This window comes from Pteropus alecto, unplaced genomic scaffold (genome assembly GCF_000325575.1).
Source record: "Pteropus alecto unplaced genomic scaffold, ASM32557v1 scaffold155, whole genome shotgun sequence".
NCBI classification, from domain to species: Eukaryota; Metazoa; Chordata; class Mammalia; order Chiroptera; family Pteropodidae; genus Pteropus; species Pteropus alecto.
The window spans coordinates 1,315,449-1,337,973 of record NW_006438113.1 but is presented as its reverse complement, the minus strand read 5'-3'; the positions used below and the strand labels follow the sequence as shown (position 1 = coordinate 1,337,973).

Here is a 22,525-nt window from a genome sequence, read left to right as displayed (position 1 = left end):
TTAGTGGGGAATATTTCTTTCAGGGGAATGAGAAGAACATTTCATGAAGGTGCTTCTACTCCTCGTAAGAGTAAGGAGGGTGCCTGCTGCCTCGTTGCAAGTCTCCTTGTAGAGGCTTTCTTTAGGACCATTGAAGTCTCCCACAAAACAGAGTGAGGGCCTGAACAAGCAGGATTCCTTGAGTTTAATGATAAAAGTTACTTTATGTTGTTTTCCATTGGCCCTTTGACCCTTCTCATTCCCTTCTATTGAACGAAAATTATAACAATTTAGTGACTTTTCTGTTAGTTAAGGTTAATAGGAAATTTATGTCACTTTAAGTTGCAAAACCAAGCTTTGATTCAGAATTTAAAATGGGCTAATCCAATATAATAATCGGAAGATTTACTTGGCTTGGTGTAGAAATGCTGACCCTCAAAAGACATAAATCAACATATGTCTCCCACCAAAGCAGGACTGGGCTAATTCAAAGGCAGTACTACATGGAGATAACACAGGCTTCAGAATGAGACCAACTTGAAGTTAAAATTCCAACTTGTCTTCATATAGGTGTGATATCACAGACCTTATCTGAACCTCAATTTCATTGTCTGTACTCTAGTGTTAATAACACTTCTCTCAAAACGTTGTAAAAAGAGAGCCATATAATGAAGGACTAATATATCCATATGAAGAGCCTGAGCAACTAAATCACAAAATTAAAAATAGCCATGATTGAAAAATAAATGTCCAAAATATTTGATTTGGCTAATAAGCAAAGAAATACAAATTAAAACAATGCAGTGAGCCTTTTTTCACCTATATTGGTAAAAATAAAAAATGTTGATTATATTCATATTCACAAGACACAAGAGTGGGATAAGAACAGGCACAGGCTCAGGCTCTTTATGAGTTCCCATACTTAGAGACAATTTTTCTACCATCATAAGGAATTAGAGAGACATCAGAGAACTAGGTAGGATTACAGTATTATTAAAAGTAGCTTTAACCAATCTAAGTTTCTAAAAATTGAGATTTGCATAAATTGTGATTCTTCCAAGCAACAGACTACTGTAAAGCCATTAAATTATCTCAAATACTATTTGCTGACATGATAAAATGTTCATGATATATTATTAATTGAAAACAATTGGACATAAAACTGAACATAACAAGAAAACCTTAATTTGGCAAAATAAATGACATACCTAAGGCTGTTTGAAAGGATAATTCATTAGTATATTAATTTTTATTTTGTTTTACTATTATAGAAGAATTAGAAAGAATTAGAGCAATTTTACTCTGCTCTCCTTCTATCCCTGTCCCTCTCACTCCACCATGAGCTCCCACACACACCTGCACAGAGGTAAACAATACTTTATGCTCTAGAAAGTTTGTATTCTTCTTTCTACCAAGATATTTTCTTTCATCTTGGAGGAAGAAATAGGTGAACTGACAATGATGGTTGGCCGGGAAGCTTCTGAGGCTGAGAATGAAGGCAGTCACAGTGGCCTGAGCCAGGAAGTTTCCGATAGGGATGGAGAGGAGACAGAAGAGCAGCTTACAGGTTTGTCCCCTCCCCTGATACACATTAGTCCCAGGGTGCAATATCAGAAAGGACTGGCTGGTGGTCATTTGGAAATCCTGGGCCTCAAGTATGTGGTCTCTTAAAAAAAAAAAATCACCATGCCCAAGCTTGAGGCCAAAAGTGAGTTGAAACTTCCAGAGTATCTAGAGAGCTCTCTGATTGACCTTGAGCACAGTGTAAAACTCAGGGACTTTTGCACAGCCTTCATGAGGGCAAGGAGACAGTGATCCTGTAATAACTGGGACTGAATTTCTTGCCATCCTTTTAAATGAAATTCCACAGGCAGATTTAATTTGCTTTGAATAATGTCTATAAAGCATGTAATGCAGGACCTGACATATAGTCAACACTCAACAATGTGAGTTTCCTTGCTTCAGAGAGCAACCACGTGGGGTCGCTGTTCTTGTAATGCCCATATCAAACGAGCAGAAATCCGAGGATAGTTAAGGAGGCCATTCAGACCTTACTGGCCTCACAAGGTAGACTCTTTAGCAGTTCTTCACCAGGAGCCTCTCTCTGTACCTGGTGAGGAAGAATGCTAGGTATGATGGTGACAGCATCTGGCTCAGCAGCTCCTTATCAGCTCTGCAGCTCCTTATCGCCTCAGCAGCCAACAACCCAGTCTCCAGGGCTGCAGGAAACTGCATCCTAGTTCTGATCACTGACATGTGAAGGGTTTCCTCACCCCATTTTCTGAAACTGCACGGTATTCATTTGGGATTTTTCAACCAGCTCTAAGAGACAGACTGCCCCAGTGCACATGACATCTTCTGGTTTGAGAGGATGAAAAAGAGAACCAAGTTGAAGCCACTGTTTCTATGAGCCCTTAAAAATGATCTAAGACATTTCACAAGAAGTTCTGGTGGCTTGAACTGTCTCCTGCCTCCATTTCTGCTTCCACGTTCCAGCTTTAAAAAGAATACTCCTTGGGGGCACCACGAGGGGTCTGCTCTCCCCCATGCTGCGTGTGCGTGCGTGTGTGTGCGTGTGTGTATGCACATGCATGTGCGCGCGTGTGTGTGCATGTGTGCTTACTTGCTTCTCACCTTTCCATGCAGTGCATGATGATTATCCAGCCTGGCAATGGAGGTGTAATAACAGGGTAGAAAGCACAGATAATGGGGTCTTTCTGGCACAAGCAGCGAGTTATCTGAATCCATCACAATCCATTTGTGGGAAGAGCAATGGATAGGAATGCAGAAAGGTAGAGACATTAACCTTTAGTATTCAGACACATTTGCTGCACGTGGTAATTAAAGCTATTTTTAAAACTCCCTAAGTGTCAGCATTCCCTTTTCTAACCATTCTCTGTCAAAACTCTGCAAAATGACAATACACTTGTTGGGAACAATTGACTCATGTCTAAAACAGGGAGTCTAATTCCACAGCAGTGGTAGGGTCTGTCTGAGCTGTCTGTCTTCAGGGAGTTTGAAGTTGATTGCAAACTACAGAGGACCTGGAGTAGCTCCTACAACCCTTGATAGCTGTAGTTTAGTGATCCAGGTACACATGTTTCTCAGCCATGATCTCACCATCAGCTCTCTGAGGATGAGAAACACATCTCTCGGATTCTCCTGAGAATCCCCAATGTCTCACAGGTGTTTGGTACATGTGTGATGAATAAATGATTGATTGTTAAGAGCTATAAATTCTAGTATGGAGACAAGACATGGAGGAAGAAGTTAAGGACCACTGAAGAATTACAGCCTCAGTTCTCTGGTATGTTGGGAGGAAGGTCATGGAAGAAATCAATAGATGTTGCAAAGTGGGGGAACAGTAATTTGAGCTGAGTCTTAAAGGATGCATGAGTTTGAAAGGTAGAGATAGGGTGAACTAGGGACCAAGCAAGCCTGAAACACAGTTATAAATGCTGCAATTCAGGTTCATCCTGGCGATGAATCAAGCCATGTTCCCATCCCCACTACACACTTCGTAAAGATATGCACTGACCTGTTATTAATTCCTTAAATCTGGATGTCCCTGATTAAGTTCCAGAAATGAACTTTCTCACAGGACATTAGTTATTTGTTAATAATAGGAGCTTGCTATAAACCAGACCTCATACTGTGTAACTTCTGATGAGTTTTCTCATTTATCTAATCTTCACAGCGTTCCTATGAGGTGAATACATGAACCCTATTAGGCAGATGAGGAAAATAAGGTTCAAGGAAAGAAGTAAAATAACTTGCCCAAAGTCATAGAAGTGGCAAGCACTGGAGTTAAATCATATCCATGGTGTGTTCCCAAAGACTGGTTTAAAACAGAGGTACATCGCTACTTTTGCAGTTACGGTTCCCCAAGCCTACTATCTGCACAGCAACTAGTACCCTCCCCAAGGAGCTTTGAAAAAGAATGAAGAATAATATTACAGAACAATAATTTCCTCATATATCTATAACTATAAATGTTAAATCTCAAAGATTCCTTTCAGGTTGAAAAAGGAATATAGATATATCCTGATTAACAAAGTGAAAGTACATATCTAGTAAATATGGTTTGTTCCTTTCAGATACTACTCATGTGATAGGTATTAGCTTATTTGTGTGGGCTTTTACAGGTTTCTTAACAATTTCAACAGGAGATTTTAAAAATGGGCTAAAATAACATAAAAGAAAGAGATCAAATTTAAAAAAATGAAAGTTTTATGCCGATTTTCTGCAATGAGAACTTTATTATTACTTTCAATTATGAAAAATTCCAAATATTGCTGGGATTCACTCATATATTTAGCATTTAGTTAGTTCTGAGTGTGATGGGAGCAGGTAGTACAGGGGCAGTGTAGCATAAAGTATATATTTCTTAAATTTGGAGTCACTTACACTTAAGTTCAAATCCTGATTCTGCCACTTACTGATTAAGTAACATTGAAAAGTCAATTCATCTCTCTGAGCCTCTGTCTCTTTGTAAAATGGAATAATATAAGTCGAAGTACCTGGAGACTTGGTCCTCCAACCCTTTCCCAACATTCACCCTCTAGTTGATCACATCCTCATGGCAGCAGCACATGACATCAACAATCTCTCCCTTCTGTTTGAAATGATTCCTTCACTTGACTTCCATGGCTCCACCCTCTACTAACAATATCAATACTCAAAGTAAATGTATTAGAATTGATAAAGTAGCTAGATCCAAGTACAGAAGGCTTTCAAGAAACATACTTTAAACATAAAGAAATAAGTCAGTTAAAAGTTAAAGAATGGAAAAAATATTATGTAAACACTAGTCAAAACAAATCTGTAATAGTTACAGTAATATCAGATAAAGTGTATTTCAGAGCAGAGAACATTTCGGAGCAGAGGGATAAATAAGGTTGTTTCATAATGATAACAGATCAATTAATCAATAGGACACAAAAATCTTAAATATTTATGTCTCTTATAACAAAGCTTCAAAATACATTAAGCAACAACTGATAAAACTGCAAGGAAAAACTGCAAGGCAAGCCCACAATTAAAGTTGAATACTTTGATACATTTCTCTCAATAACTGATAGAACAAACACACAAAAAATCATCAAGGATACAGAAGACATAAACAACAGTGTCAATTAAATTGACCTAATTGACATTTATAGAACATTCCACACCACAACAGATTACACATCCTTTTCAAATATACATAAAACATTTAATAAGAAAGATAACATATTGGACTATCAAACAAGTCACAGTAAATTTAAAACAATTCAAGTCACAGAAACTATGTTCTCTAACTACAATGAAACTAAATTAAAAATCAATAAGAGAAAGACACCTGAAAAATATCCAAACATGTGGGAACTAAATAACAAACTTCTAAACAATCTATGGGTCAAAGAAGAAATCAAAAGGTAATATAGAAAGTATTTTGAACTGAATAACAATGAAAACACAATATATCAAAAGTTGGGAGATGCCATTAAATCCCTTAAGGGAACATTTATAGTGCTAAAGAAAAATAAATGTCTCAAACAATTATCTCGACTTCTCCTGTAAAGAAGATATAGATACAGATATAGATGGCAAATAAGCACATGAAAGTATGCTGAGTATCATTCCTTATTAGGGAAATGAAAATTAAAATCATAATGAGGCACCATCGCACACCACTACAATAGCTAATACTAAAAACGCCTCAGATCAACTAGAATTCTCATAGAACTTGGAAGTTTCTTAAACAGTTAAACATACATCTGCCATATGATCCAGCAATTCCACCTATAAATATGTCACCAAGAAAAATGAAAACACATATCCATACAAAAACTTGCACGTGAATGTTCATAGCAGCTTTATTCGTAATCACCAAAAATCTAGAACAACTCAAATACCTATCAATGATAAATGGCCATTCAAAATATGGTGTACTCATACATTTGAATATTCCTTATCAATAAAAAAAAAGGACTATTGCAATAAATTGCAATATGCATGAATCTTAAAATAATTATTGGAAGGGAAGTAGCCATAACAAAATAGAAAAAAAAGAATACATACTGTATGATTCCATTTATATAAAACTCTAGAAAATACAAATAATCTTTAGTAGCAGAAACAGACTGACAGAGGAGTGGGGGAGGATCAGGCAGGGAGGGTGGGATTGCTGAGGGACATGAGGACACTTTTGGGATGATGGATATGTTCACTAACTTCACCATGGTTATGGTTTCATGGGTATGCACATGTCAAATGCAAATTGTACACTTTATTATGTGCATTTATTGTATGTGAATTAAACTTCAATAAAGCTGTTAATTTTTTAAGTAAAAAATAGATAAAGAAAGTGATGCTCAAAAAAAGTGCTTGGCTTCGCCTAATGTCTGATAAATGGCAACTCCTATTCTTTGTTTGGGGTTCTCAGCTAGAGCTACAGAGGTGGGTAAGATATGATGCCTGTCCTCAAGGACTCCTCAGTAAAGTTGGGGAGATAGACATGTGAATAGATTAGAAGAAACATAATTGGTTTTGAGTGTTACTAAATTAAATTTGTAGATGGTAAATGGTATAGGGACTTAATATCCAAACAGAATTGAAATCTTCAAAATGAAAGAAAGATAAAAATTAAATCTTTCCCTTTCTCTTTTTCTCCTGTGTCCCAAGAAGAGATTTCTTAAAGCTATTCGATTCGGCATTCATATCACAGTCTTTTTTTCTTGTTTTCTTTAATTAATGCATTAGTATATCTATTCCCCCATTATACATGTGTAGAATAATCTCACTGTCATTTGCTTTAACTCATTGTACATTGTGGGTAGGCATGATGGAAACAACTGATCTCTGGACTGTTGACAGAAGTCCCCTCTGGGGCAGGTCAGGGTCTGCACCTGGAGAATTGTAAGGATAACTCGTTGGCAGCAAACTAGTGCAAATGATAAAATGGAGGCTGGGGCCTAAGAGGCCCCAGAAGAGCATTCTGGGCAGAGGGAGCTGAAGAGGTCCAGATATTGGATGTGCTTGGGTGGCAGAGATCTCTTAGGATAGTCAGAGCAGCTCATATGACAAGAGGTGGCAGGAACTGAGATCAAAGAGGGCTCTGAAGTCAGCTCATGAACAGCATCATGTATCACGTGGAGGAATTTCAACTCTACCTTATAGGCGCTGACAGTCCAACACTGCCAACAACCTATTCCAGCATGGAGGTGAGCAAAGGTACAGGAGTATGTTGAAAACACAACTGCATGTGGCAGACAGTGTGCACTGCCTCACACTCAGAAGGCACAGCATGCATGAGACACCTGTTTCTTGCTGTTTAAGTTATCCACCCTCTTTGATCACAGAATCCATTTTCCACAAAGCATCTACGTATTAGCAGAACATGTGTTCTCCCAGCACAATTTGGAGACTGCTGTAAGAAACCTGGCTGGTGCTTCTCCTATCTCGTCCCTGGCTGCTCTGCCACTGCCAATGGCCTGGTACAGAGCCGAAGGGAGCATGCATGTGCCTCAGAGGAAGAGCCTGTACCCCTTGGGACTTGTAATGCAGGTGCAGGAAAAGGCAGTGCCATGGAACGAGGGATGCTAACACCTGTGGTTCATGGAGCAGGATTTCAGCTTTCTGAGTCCATGAAAGGTTGGGATGGTTATAAATGCCTCTTCCTCCACATGCAGGCAATTAGATAAGCAGTGTCAAGGTGAGGAAGCAACAGGTAGACTCTGTAGCTGGACACTTAACCCAGAGCCTCTTCTGTGTCTGAGCCCCTTGTGCTAGGGACTCTCAGGACCCAAGAGAAAGGAGGTTCAGCCCTTGCTTACAGGTTGTTCAGGAAATCGGGCACATACATCAAGTCCCCAGTACAGCAGAGCTGGGGCAAGAAGAGTGAATAACTCTAAAAAAGGAAATCCAGGAAGACCTTTGGGCAGAGGCGGTGTTTACCAGACCATTGCAGGAAAGGTAAGTCTTTGACAATCAGAGATGAAGGAAGGGAATGCCAGGCATAAAGAGAAATCCTGGCAAAGGCCCAGAGCCAGGAGAGGAAAATACATATAGGAAACAGCAAGTCACCCATCCACTTGCAGGGATGAGCCATGGGGTAGTGGGCAGAAGGGTGAGAATAAACGTGGTCAGGGTCATCCTGGAGTGGGCTTAAGGCAGGTGCATGATGTGGTCTTTTCTCCATTGGCTAGGGAGGTGACCAGAAGGATAGGACCCTACCCCTGACATTGGAACACTGATTAAGGACCATGTCAGGCATAGGATAATGGGTTCAGATAGAGATGAACTGAGCTAGAGATGGTCATAAGACTTCCAAGCAGCTGAGTTAAGAAAGCATCTGGATCTCTGGGTCTGGAGCTCAGAGGCAAGATCTGGAATGAATAGGGGATATGGAGTCATCAATGTATGCTGGAAACGAGGCATGGGTGCTGAAGGACTGCCACCTGTGCTTCCTGTCTCATTAGAACCAACCTCTTCCTGGGCCCCTATTGAGCTGAAGATTACAGCTCAGAGCTTCACTTGCTGAGAAAACCTAAGCACATGGGTTATGTGCGTGCTTCTGCATTACTTGTTAAGCATCTTAAACTATTTCCATCAAAGTGTGTTTTGGTTCCATGTCTGGAAGAAGTAGACTAGAAATGGAAATCGCTCAGCAACAGAGAGCTTCATGTCTGCATCATGGCTAGTTCCAGAAGAAGCTGGCAGTTTTATATATATTCCATTAAAGAATTTTCTCCAAAAAGTTCTCAAGGGGCCAGTCTATCAGACGCATGTCTTCTGCCTAGACGAAGAGCCTTGTGGGCGGGCATTTTTCTCTGTGTCCAGACTCCACCTGGCCCCGAGCACACCTGTGTGTCACTGGGCCAGGGAAATGACTGGCTCACCTGGGCTCTGCCGAAGGCCACACACGTGGAGGGGCAGCACTCCAGCCCAGCTGATAAAGAGGTTCCAGAAGGCACTTAGCTCATCCAAATTTAGATCTGACTGGTCCTGAACTGGCAGAGTCTGATGAATGACCCACAGTGCTCCCTTCTATCCTTTAGACTCAGATCTTAATTGTTGTCTTTGTTTTCTCTTGGAGGCAAACTAGGAAGTGCTCGTCAAAGCAACTTGCTCTACCTTGTGTACATCTACTTGGCTTCAACCAAACCTTTTTAAGAATCTACTCTTTTCACAGAGCATTGAGGATTCGGTGATGATCTGGATCTAGCCAAGTCCTCAAATGATGCATGGTCTAGTGGCCACTTTGACTAATGGATCATTTTGCTTCCCAGAAGTTCTTTTGAATCTCCTACCCTCCTCCAAGCTAACATGTAACATAATCGATCAAAGAAAATACGGTTTATATCCAAAAGCACAACTGCTTGCCAGTGTCCCCACAGTGGAATCCAGAGTCCTGTAGAAACTGTCAGTGAGGCTCGCAGAATCACCAGCCTTTCTCTGTATCCAATTACCCCTTCTCCAAACAAAACAGGCCTGTCCTACACAACACCAATGTTCACTGGTGTGGGGGAGACATATTAGGTAAACCATTGCATAAAGAAAGCAAACAAAAACATGCCCCTTGAGTACTTATCTCGAATCCAGGAAAATACATTAAGCAAGTCAAATACAGGCTCTGGAGGAGAGTCTGTGAGAAATGAGGGAGGCAGGGGTGGAGCTGGGTACTACACTGCAGGCCTCCTTCAGGAAAGATGTGAGGAGAAGAGGCACAGACCTGAGCTCCTGTGACAGACTGAACTTTGTTCAGTTCGGGAAGTAGGAATATGGGAAGCAGTGTAGCCTCTGAATCCTGGAGACCATATCGGAGCCACCAAATGTATGCCTTTGACTTTTTCCCCACTTAATTTTATCCTAGCCATCACATGTGATAAACAGGAAAAAAAAAACTGTCATAAGAGTAACACGACTTTTGTCTTCAATGGGGCCATGCTGTGACAGGAAACAGTTGTTCTGAATATAGCTGGCTCCTAAGGATAAGTCTACATAAAAAACTCCTCCATCATTAACCAGAGCCCACATTGGGGTTGCCGGAGTCTATGGGTCAAAGCTGTACAACAGGCCCCACTTTCAGAGTGTCCATGACTGTCCCTGTCGGTGTGCCTACCTGATCCCTACTGACTGGCCTTACTGAATCAGCTCCTGACCACGAGTTAATGATCTTCGCTAGGGCCATGTGCATGATGGTGTCATTTGGTGCAAAGGACTCTGGAGCCAGGCAGTCTTTGTAAAGAATACCAAATGCACCATTTAATAGCTCTATGACCTTGAACATTTGATTAACCTCTCAAGGCTCTCTTTTCCCATCTATAAAATGGGGATGATAATAATTGCCATCAGGGTTGTCGATAAGGACTAAGGATGGTAATAAATGTGAAATGCCCTGACAAGTGCCTGGCATACAATAATGATCAAGCAATGGTGGTTGTTACCCTTCATTCTCCATAGACAATGACACTCAGAAAGAGGGAAGTCTGTTCTGGAGGAGGACACACTCAGCCCAGGAATGTTTACACTGGCCCAGAGTATGCTGCTGACTAGAATGGGGCACAACCATCCTCTTAGGTGAGGCTGCTCCAGTGTGGCTCTGACAAGTGTGCCCGCACCTGACTCCTCCTGATAATGCGAAGTAAACCCTGAGTTCCAGTGCTCCGGCAATGCTCTGTGGGCACCTCACCTTGGCCAGTCTGAAGGGATCTCCAGCCCTGAACAGGGTCAAGAGGGACAGAGAGAAGGCCCTGGAGGTGAGTGGAGATGTAGGAAAGAGAAAAAGAAACAGGTTATAAAGAAAAACAGAGCACTTTTGAAGACTGGAAATAGAGAAACACTGGCTCTCTAACTTGCAAGAGTCACCAAAAAATAAAGCCAGCAGCAGACATTTGCCTTAAGGGGTAAATGGAATATACCCTTTCTCTGGAACAAAGGAAACAGGACTTTGAAGAGAAGCTGGCAAAACCCACAGGATCGAAACTTCCCAAGGTCCAAGGAGGACTCATTGCAGGCTCTAAAGAATGGGGGAGGTGGCTGTCATGTGCCTTCTCCCAACTACCGGCACAACCGTCTATAACCTGAGGTAAATGGACAGTTACTGCACATGTCTCCAAGTGACCCATGTAGATGTGGAGATAATAAGATGTGAATTTATGGAAGAAAACCATGAAAGTGGGCCTTGCAAGCAGTTACTATCTGATACTACTGGCAAAATTATTAAAATAAGCCACCCAAAACTATTTCAGCCATATTAGCACTGAGCTAATGAAGAAATACATATCATAAAAGAATAAATTACCAACATAATAAACCTTGCATCTTCTAGAATGAGGCCATTAGAAATTGATCAGTAAATTTAGGAGCAGCTGAGGCCACAGACCTGATGAAAGCATGTACTAGGAGATATCTTCTAGAGTCAGCTCTGCTAATAGCCTGCTAGGGTCACACAGGCTGCCCTGGTCAGTGCTTCCTGAATGGATGTGTTGGCAGAGGGGAATCTTCAGGAGAGCTAGGGCAAGTGGTTACAGGCCACTCCCATGTAATGCCTGTAGCATGGAAGAGGCCAGGCTGTAATTAGTGAAGAGCTGATCAGGAAACCTTATAGTGTTCCCATTCCTCCTGGGGCCAAACCAGTGGGATGGCCAGTCAATGGGATATACTTTCCATTCAGCCCTTTTAAATGATTATAATGATCCCACCCCCACCAACTGCACAGGGGGCTGTGCACACACATATGCACTCACACACTTGTACACTCACATGTGCACACACACTCTCACACACATACTTGTGCACATACATATCCATACACACTCACACACATGGCTTCTCATACATACATGCTCACGCATATGCACACACACATACATGTGCTCTTATGAACGCAAACACACAGTCCCATAACATACACACCTTCGACCTCCCACATGAAATGCAGCCTCTGTCCCCTCCTCCTTCTTTTGCCCCACCCCCTCTGCACCCCATTTTCTAACCTACCCTAATCTCTGTAGCCCCTGACCCAACTAGCTGCCTCCCCTCACCCCCCACACACACATTGAATGTCTGATATGATTTCTCTTTTGACTTTTGACTTCCTTGTGGACTCAGGTCTAGATTCTCTCCCTGATCCCCACCTGCTCCAGGTGAGCATCATCTTAGGTCAAGTCCAATTCTCTGACCTCCTGTCTTGACACAGTGGAGCCCTGGAATTCACCCCAGCACTCCAAGTCAGAATTGGATCTGAAAGGATCATTCTAAGCTCTCCCAAGGGGGAGAGGGCTCAGTGAAGGCCATCCTCCTCACCATTTTGAGCTCTTACCTCATTAACAAAGACCCAGTGGCTGTCCTTGGAAGCCAGATTGGTCTCCACAGCCTGCAGAGAGAAAAAGAAAATGAACATGAACAGAAGCAAGCCAGAAGCTGGCAGACACACAGGATGATTGTTGAGACGGGGTTTGATAAACATTGTTCTTGGAGAATTTTTTTCTCACAAAACATGCTGTCCCCCTGGGGCCAGCTCTGGCTGCCTTAGCTACAAGACAACTCATTTGAACACAGACATCTGATTTCCTGTTGTTCTTCAGAGCTCTCAGGTACTGGCCCCAAGCAAGGCTAGAAGTTCCAGTTCCTGCGGGCATCACAGGGCCACAGGCCCTGGTACCCCTCCCCTCCCAGAGAATGCTTGCAAACTCCTTTCTGGAGGAGCACATAGGGATGAGTCTCATCATTCCCAGAGGCAAGAGGATCAGAAATCTGGAATGAAGAGTTTATGGCAGCTTGTCCAGACATGCTGAATGACACCCAGTGAGATAACAGCTAACAGCCAAGGCTCTGAGCTGCCTTCAGTTCTATAGGACACACAGAACTGGCTCTCTCTACCTCCTAGGCAGCGACCCCATTCTTCTTATTCTCTCTTATAGTGCTTTGTTCTATTTCTTTATAGCACTTGCCATTTTGTGCCTGAATTGTTGTCAGTATATTTCTTATTGTCTATCTCCTCCACTCAGTTGGGGTCTCCATAAGGTCAGGGATCAAATCTGTTTTGGTCACGGCTGTGTCCCAGAACCTATAACCAGCACATAATAGGTGTTCAATGAATGTTGTTGAATATATGAATGAAGTGTTGGAGGGCAAGGCAGATAGGATCGTTACTTATACTGTTTCTCATGTGTTTTATGAGTGTTTTTTCCCCTCCTTTATTTGGAAAGCCAACAGGTTGAAAGAAATAGAAGGAAATGATAGTTTTCAAGCATATTCTGTAAAAATACTTGCAGTTTGCACGTGCCAAGTACTTGCTGAGCACAAAGAACTGTGCCAGGCCATTTATGAACCTGGGAGCTATCAGGTTATAGTCCTGTTTTTTGAGAGACGGGGGGGGATTTTTGTAATGTAATTTTTATTACTCCTTTAATTTAGAAGAAATAAAGGAAAATAAAAATGTTCAATAGCATTTCATAATCCTGCCCCATTAAAAAAATGTGCAAAAGTAGTAAAAATACCCCTATTATCCCTCCAAACTCATCCCCCAGAGATCATTTGAGATGTCGTCACCCAGAAGTGTTTATTCATCTCTGCAGGTACATATATACATACACATATCAGACAGATTATTTTATTAAAATGGGATCATGAAATACACATGAGGACACAACTGTCATTTTTGACTTATGTATATATCAAGAATAGCTCTTCTCATTAGTATATAAAGATCTGATTCATTCTTTTTAACAGATGAGGAATAGAGGTACACGGAGCCTGCCTCTCCCAGTGACCCAGCCATATATGAGACCTAGGTCATGGCACTGTTAATGTCACACAAGCAATGGACAAGTTTACTGGCCAACACAACAAGCATGTGGAAATAGAGCCTGGGGGAGTACCCAGGCCAGCTCTAGAATTCCACTTCTTTACAGACAGTATCCCACAGAACATCAAAGATTGGGCTACATCGGGGTGAAGGACACAGAAGACTTCTTCTTCAGCCTATGAATAAGATGGTGCCAGTCCCTATGAAGACAAGTGGGGAGAGGAGTATGGCCTGGCCTGGGTACCTCATGGGGCCATGTCCTGAAGACACCTTCCTCCCATTCTACAAATTCAGTAAACCAGGCCCCCGCCACAAAAGCAGAGAGGACTTCAGATGCTCAGAAGAGGCAGAGAAGGGAGAGCCCCACAGGGTGAAGTCACGGCCACCCTGCCCAGAGCCTCTCCCCTCTCAACATGCAGACTTTCGTGAATGACTTCAGAAGCCTGGAGGCCCAGCAAAGAAGACGGGAGAGGGAGATGGTCAGAGAACCTACAGCACACTGATGGGCTCCAGCTTGCCTCCATTCCTAACACCTGAATGCTCATGTAGAGGTGTTGGTGACACACTCACCAAATTCGTACATGATATAGAGTTGAGAGGAGGTCATAAAGCCTGAACACTAAACTGAATCTAAAGAGATGCTCTTTAAAGTCCAACACTTGGTTTCCAGGGAGATAAGACTTGAAAGCAACCTTGTTGAGTAAAAACCCATGAAAAGGAAAGAGGCTATGGGTCTCTTCTGTCCCTTGAGGGTTGACTATTGGGCAACCCTGCTTGATGAAGGACAATGAAGACGAATCAGCCATGGAGTGAAACTGTAAACCAATGGCCAGTCCAGTTAAAGTGACTAGGGATGCTTAGAGGCTAGGACAGTATAAGTGTCTTTAAACACATGAAAAACTGTCTTGTGCAAGACATTGGAATTACTCTTTCCAGCCTTTGAGAGTTAATTTAGGATGAAGATCTCCAGTAATCAGGGAGGCAGATATCAATTCTATGTAATAGAACACTTTCCAAGTCATTCAAAATGGAATGGACTGCCTCAGGAATAGCAAGGTCTCATGGGAAGTGCCTGAGTGGAAGAAAGACAACAGTGCCCTGAAAGGTGCTAAAGTATCAATGTGGAAGCTGACCATGGGTGAGGAGTAAGACTCTATTGTGTACTGACATTCTGCAGCAGTAATTCTCAAGTCTACTGCACATATGTTGCTTTGCAAACCTAGCTGGGAGTTTCCTAGGTATAATCTGAAACTGGCCCCCATTCACAGAGGGCAGGAAGAGACCAAAGAAAAATGCAAACCACCCCAGATTGGTAGATGGCAGGTTTAATAAGGAAGAGGACTTACTTACAAGGCTTGTCTCGGGTGCCAGCAAGACAGTAGTTTTCTACACCGCTTGCCAGAATCTTCAAAGTTTATGCAGAGGCCTTAACTGGGTCATGTACCCAGTCCAAATAGTCTCAACGCTGTATTTCTAGCTCAAGGCTATGTCCTTGAGCAGCTTCTAGCATCGGGGAGGCAAACAGAACACACATTCCAAGCATAGGGGAGGAAGTGGGAAGCCTCTAATTGCCCAGGTCTGGTTCACAGGTCAAACCAGCAGTCACATCTTCTTGATGACCTTCCCCAACAATCTAAGAACCTCCAAGGGAGCTTTTAAAAATATAGACCCCTGAGCCCAAACTCTAGGAATCCTAAATTCACTAGGAATGGTGATGTGCCTGAGATCCTGTGTTGTTTCAGCTCCAATCCTGACTCTTGGCCTCCAGGACTGAGAACCCTGCTCCAGAATGTGTAGTTCTCTGAATCTGAAGGTGTGGGTACACCTGTGCATGTGGACAGTCCTCTGCATGTCTCCACAGAAGCCAGCATCACAGAGGACCTAACTCAAATGCAGGCACTTCCCAAGGAGCGAGTGGGAGCCCTGACTACTCTAAGGAGTCTTCCCACCTGATCTCAGACTCATGTATAGAGAATACTGATGGAGAGAATTGATCAGAAAACCCCACAGGACAACTGGCCAACTTTCCTGTCCTACTTTCCCTCACCAATTAAGCATTAGCTAATTTGTTAAGCCTCTTTTCTCCACATGGAGATAAATAGCACTTGGCTACAGCCTTTTCCAGAGAATGCAACTCACACGGAAGCTGAGATGGATGGTGAGAAGGGAAAGCGACTGCAGATTTAGTAAGAACACGCCCCTCTCCTCCTAATTACTGGAGAGCTGCCAGCTCTGTGGGAAGAGCCCTAAATGCTCACAGCCCAGTGGGCAGTGTTCCTCTCAGCACCACTCATTCTCCTTCTAAGAGCTGTCTTTACCCTCTTTCTCCCCAACCATGACGCAAGTGGAGGCCAGTCTTCCCTTTCATCTCAGAGTGAGCAAGGTAAGGAGGAGGCCGGCAGGCAAAGCACGTTCGAATCCCAGTCTGGCCATTGCTTAGCTGAGTGCTCCTGGGTGAGCTATTCTACCTCTCTGAGCAGCAGTTCCATGCCTAAAAGGTGTTCAAATGCCAACAGCACTATTGATGTTCTGCCTATGTCCCCTTCAAATCCCATCAGGATCTTTGAACACACTCCTGTGTGCACTCATTCCCAATGGCAGACTCCCATGGCTCAGGAGTCCAGAACCCTGTTCGGCACTCATGATGCCTGGGAATTTATACTTCACCAAGCACTGAGGGTGTCACATATACAAATTCCAGTTGTCCTGTTTCCTGATGGGTACTGCTCCACGTGCGAATTCAGCTGTTTTCAGAATCCCTCTGTAGGATGAGCCAAAACTGCTTCGCTTGATCTCACACCCTCCCTGGCTTCCTTCATTTCTCTGGTCCACGTTCCCACTCCCCTGCTGTCTTTCTTTAATTCCCCTGGGAACATTTTTTAATAAATCGTTGTCACACAAATTCTCACCTCAAAATCTGCTTCTGGGAACCCAACCTGAGAACACCTCTTACCCTTGGGACAGGAGAATTAAATGTAAGAATTAAATGAAATTACACATAAAGCTTTTATCACAGAAAGTAGCTCACTATTGATGATCAGTTAATGCAAAAGTCCTCCCCATTCTTTCCACTGATGTCTCCTACCTGGTTGGCATTCTGTGATCTCTTTTGAATGTGCAGAAGTGCATAATCTGTCATGCTTTCCTTCATTCATTCAACAAACTAGGCTTGCTATACACCAGCAGCTCTCCTAACTTTCCTGGATATGGGTATGAGCCAGGAGCCTTGTCCCTGCCTTCATGGAGCCAACAATATCAAGAAGACAAGTAATGTACACCCACAGCAAGTGTGGTTAACACTGCCTCCTCCAAGAGTCTATAGACCTTTCAAGGCAGCACAATGCAGGGCATCTCTCACCTCTGCCACATGTGGATCTATGACTACTTAACCATCGGCATCTGCAGAGAAGTGTTGAGCCACCCAAAAATAAAGAGCAGCCCCTTTATCCCATGGATGGGGTGGGCAGGAAGTGGAACCAGCTTCCTGCTCAGGGTAGACTTCCAGTCACTTGCCTTCAGCAAGTAGAAAGGCTGGTTTCTTGCAACTGGGCTTCTCTCCTGCAGCTGGGCACCATGGTTCTGGGACAACCCTCAGAATAATGCAGTAATAGGCATTGAAGGCCATACTCTTAAGAGAAAAGTGTACTGCCACAGGTAGACCCTTGTTAAAGGAAGCAGAGGGCAGCTGCCCTTCCCACACCTGGAAGGGAATGTGTCCCCCTGTCTGTGAACAGCAACCCCCATCTGAAACTTTTCCCATGGCCAATGGCATCAACAGAGCTGGAGTATAAGTGATGCAGGCCTCCAACATGCCATCCTGCAGATCCACTGGGGGCCAGAGGATATTCGTATCCTGTCCTGGCCACCCAGTCACCCTGATCCCATGGTTTCCATAGAGAAGTAAATGCAGACCAATCCCCAACTTCTGGTTCCCATATGCTCTGGACAGAAAGGCCTTCCCACTGACAGAAATAATATATGGGCCAGCTTGGCTGGATGGGACCACAGGGGCTAACAATGGCTACGTGAAGGTGAGGATCAGTTCTAATATCAGGACACCTACACAGAAGCAGAGAAGATGGGGGTTCCGAGGGATTGGAGGCTCTCCGCCTGGTCCCCTTCCGCTGCTTTCTCAGCCTTTCACCAGGACCAAGTCTGAGCTATTTCCAAAGGCAACAGGGGTGTGCCTTTATCAAGCACCCAGCCAGGTACTTCAATACACAATCTCCTCCACTTTACAACCCACATACCCCGTTTTATCTCAATGTCCTAACAAGCCAGGCAGCATTCTTATGCCCATTTCACAGACAGGAAACTGAGACCTAGATCTAGACTTGTATTTTCCACAGGTCCCCAGCTAGTACTTGGCAGAGATTAGATTCGAACTCAGGTCCATCTATCTCCCTCCATCATACTGATCTCCAAAAAGTATGAACAACTATCAATGCAAACATGAGCCTTTTGTCCCTGACAATGGGAACAAAATGATCTTTTTTCTCATAACTGAGAAAACATCATTACAAACAGTGGTGCCTTCCTTCTTCAGGTTAACTTATTCTCATAAACCTGAGACCATTATTCCAGTTGCATTTCTTTAGTATGAGCCTGTTTCACTTGATCTTGGCCTAAAGTAAATGAAGTGGAAAAAAACCTTCACATGGAAGCCTTCCAGCCACATTGCTAAGGATTTATTTTACAAAGTGCAAATGCCACCAATTATTTATGTATGTGTTAATTGTTGGCCACTTATCTAGGCACCCCCCAACACTGGGAGCCTGAGATAATGAAACCTTGTCGACACTTAGCATCTTTTTAAAACCCCAACTCTAACACTTCAGAACATTCCCCCTGTGGAGCCCAGGGCCTGGCATTTTCCCAAGGACAGATATAGAGCTAAGTTTAAAGACCCACTACTGCCTGTGCAACAACACACTATTTAGAAACAATTCTCTCTGTGCAATGTCACCCCTCTGAAGCATGAGGGAGTAGAATGCCGCCCCCCCCCTCCCATTTTCAAGGAAGGGCAGTATCTGGCTACAGACTAGGGTTGATTCAAAGAGCCCATTTACAAGGAAATCAGCAAAGCAACCACCACGAGGCCATAGTTTCAGAAGCTATGCCAGAATCACAAAGTAACCGTGGTTATCACTAAACCACTCCAGGCCTCCCAGGGGCTGCCTTCTTAGTAAAAGGACTGGAAATTTTAGCGCAGCTACTTCTGTTACCCCAGCCTTGTCTCCAGAACCTCTTAGGGCCTTGCTTTCTGGAAAACTGCCTTAACATTCTCTGCAAGTCTGTGGCTCCTACTTCTAGAGCCATCATACTCCTAAATTCCATTGGGGAATCTTAGACCCTATGTGAGTCTCTTTGCCAGTTTTTTCTCCCAGGCCCTTCCCAGGAGACAGCCCCTCCTGACCAAGTGTGAGTTATCTGTTCCCATCTCACCCATTGCTTTGCTGAATCTTCCTTGAAGGCCAGGGCCCTCATCCTTGGGGGAAACAGGAAATGCAGCCACCTAAACACATATATATTTGGGGGTTTGGCAGTTGGTCACTTGAGGATGGTGGAGACAAGGCAATCACTCCTAGCTAAATTAGGCCATCTGAGGAAGGTGTGACAGAGTTAACTCTGTGTAACTTCCAAACACATCTCTGGGGATGCAAAGAAGGCTCTTTTGCTGAGGAAGATCTGAGCTTGGCAGCTGGGAACCCAGGGAAGGTGCTCTATCAATGCAAACATGAGCCTTTTGTCCCTGACAATGGGAACAAAATGATCTTTTTTCTCATAACTGAGAAAACATCATTACAAACAGTGGTGCCTTCCTTCTTCAGGTTAACTTATTCTCATAAACCTGAGACCATTATTCCAGTTGCATTTCTTTAGTATGAGCCTGTTTCACTTGATCTTGGCCTAAAGTAAATGAAGTGGAAAAAAACCTTCACATGGAAGCCTTCCAGCCACATTGCTAAGGATTTATTTTACAAAGTGCAAATGCCACCAATTATTTATGTATGTGTTAATTGTTGGCCACTTATCTAGGCACCCCCCAACACTGGGAGCCTGAGATAATGAAACCTTGTCGACACTTAGCATCTTTTTAAAACCCCAACTCTAACACTTCAGAACATTCCCCCTGTGGAGCCCAGGGCCTGGCATTTTCCCAAGGACAGATATAGAGCTAAGTTTAAAGACCCACTACTGCCTGTGCAACAACACACTATTTAGAAACAATTCTCTCTGTGCAATGTCACCCCTCTGAAGCATGAGGGAGTAGAATGCCGCCCCCCCCCTCCCATTTTCAAGGAAGGGCAGTATCTGGCTACAGACTAGGGTTGATTCAAAGAGCCCATTTACAAGGAAATCAGCAAAGCAACCACCACGAGGCCATAGTTTCAGAAGCTATGCCAGAATCACAAAGTAACCGTGGTTATCACTAAACCACTCCAGGCCTCCCAGGGGCTGCCTTCTTAGTAAAAGGACTGGAAATTTTAGCGCAGCTACTTCTGTTACCCCAGCCTTGTCTCCAGAACCTCTTAGGGCCTTGCTTTCTGGAAAACTGCCTTAACATTCTCTGCAAGTCTGTGGCTCCTACTTCTAGAGCCATCATACTCCTAAATTCCATTGGGGAATCTTAGACCCTATGTGAGTCTCTTTGCCAGTTTTTTCTCCCAGGCCCTTCCCAGGAGACAGCCCCTCCTGACCAAGTGTGAGTTATCTGTTCCCATCTCACCCATTGCTTTGCTGAATCTTCCTTGAAGGCCAGGGCCCTCATCCTTGGGGGAAACAGGAAATGCAGCCACCTAAACACATATATATTTGGGGGTTTGGCAGTTGGTCACTTGAGGATGGTGGAGACAAAGCAATCACTCCTAGCTAAATTAGGCCATCTGAGGAAGGTGTGACAGAGTTAACTCTGTGTAACTTCCAAACACATCTCTGGGGGATGCAAAGAAGGCTCTTTTGCTGAGGAAGATCTGAGCTTGGCAGCTGGGAACCCAGGGAAGGTGCTGGCTGGAAAATGCTGGAGGTGAGGGCTAGTTCAGGCTGGGTGCAATCGTTGGCACTGAACAGATCCTCCTCTATTTGGACCCTGAGCTAAGCCTTCTGTACATGACACCTCACTGAGTCATCACAACAGCCACTGATCTGGGCCTACGGACAGAAAATTTTGCCCTTAGTCTCCCAGCAAGTCAGTGCAACCAGGCAATCCATTTTCTAGTGCTTCATGACAACTTGGGGATCGACAGAAGACAAACTTACACTCCACGTTTTTGGTAGATGTTTAATGCAAAAGCAAGAGCTGAGCTGAAAGGTGATACATATAGTGGTGAGGCCTGGACAGTGGACTTGGGGAGCCTAGGGGCTTCTATATAGTTGGGTCCTGAATTATGGAGTTTCCTACCACCCCCTAACCCCCAGAACTCCTGGGTCAGGTGTACTTTGGTTGCCAATGGATTTCTGTATATGGAGAGAAGCCTCTAGCCCCTCCCTAAGAGGTGAGCTCCTTGAGGATAAGGCCTGGACTAAGTACTACACAGCCCCTTGCCTGACACAGGCCTGGCAGATAGTGCACTTCAAAAGATGTCTATGGACTGAATGGACAAGTGGATTCACACTTCTGCATATGTCCCTGATGCTGACCATGAGGAAGAAGGCCAGGCGCATAAATAGGAAGCTCCATACAGTGAAAAGGGATATTAACATGTAGGCAGTCTTGCTTTGCATAGTACTGTATTAACAGAAACCCACACATATGGGATCTGTGTCCTCACTTTGCACAGTTTGCACTTCCTTTTTAGTTAACACCACAACATGCAAAGTACTGCCTGGATTTGAAAATGGCGCTTTTTTCCTACACATCTGAGAGAAACTGAGAATGAAACAAAGTTACTTTAAAGGTGGATAAATCAAGATATTGTGAACTTTGGAAGCTGATGGAAACATGATCAAATTTGAGAGCTCTTCTATGGGGATATAATTGTTCCTTCATTTGTGCTGAATGCTGAACCTCCTGATACAAGTTCCCATATATCCTGCTTAATGACATAGTAAGTTCTGGACTAGTTTGCTCGATTGATAGCATTTAAAATTATATTACTGTAACACTAGAGAGAGTGTTTGTCATTAGATTTTTTTTTGACACTGGCTTTGATCTCAAAAAAACTATTATGTTGCTACTGAAAAAAAGAGAGCATAATTGATAAAATACATGTAAAAATATGATAGAGCTGAACAATTTCTAATCACACTGGTACTCCCTGGCCTTAGTCCTAACCTTTTACCAAATTTGAGGTAAATAGCTCTTCCAAACCACCTTCCTACTTTGTGCAGAGGGCAGAAGTGCCAGCTCACAGCCTCTGGGGATGAAGATTCATTACAGATCATTTGTGGACCCTTCAGATGAAATAGAGACAGGTTCCAGAGCTGTGCAGGAAGTGCAATTTACTGTAATAAAAAGTGAGAATATGCTGCATGTGGACAATTTATGGAGAAACGTTAATATCAGCAGAAAAATGAAATGGAGTCTGCTCACAGGCACGATCTGTTTAATGAGATCAACTCCGAGAAGTGAAGCCAGGCAGTGCCAATGATATCAACTGATGAATACTTGGATTTTAACCAGTGGTCCAAATTTCCCTGCCACCTGGAGGGCACAGAAGCCAAATAAGGCCCTCCATGTTCTCACTCTCACAGACACCCAGGCTGTGTCCTGATGGAAGGCGATGGGAGCCAGCTTCTCTATCACATCTT

The 22,525-nt window shown here is 43.4% G+C and overlaps 1 protein-coding gene across 1 annotated transcript in view; it reads right to left on the bottom strand.

Moving 5' to 3' along the window:
* The window catches only part of GRID1 (glutamate ionotropic receptor delta type subunit 1), a 672,081-nt gene that overhangs the window by 251,630 nt on the left and 397,926 nt on the right, over positions 1 to 22,525 (bottom strand). The window contains exon 4 of the mRNA XM_006915454.1: positions 12,287 to 12,340. Coding sequence (XP_006915516.1) covers positions 12,287 to 12,340 — 54 coding nt within the window. The remainder of the gene's footprint in view (positions 1 to 12,286; positions 12,341 to 22,525) is intronic.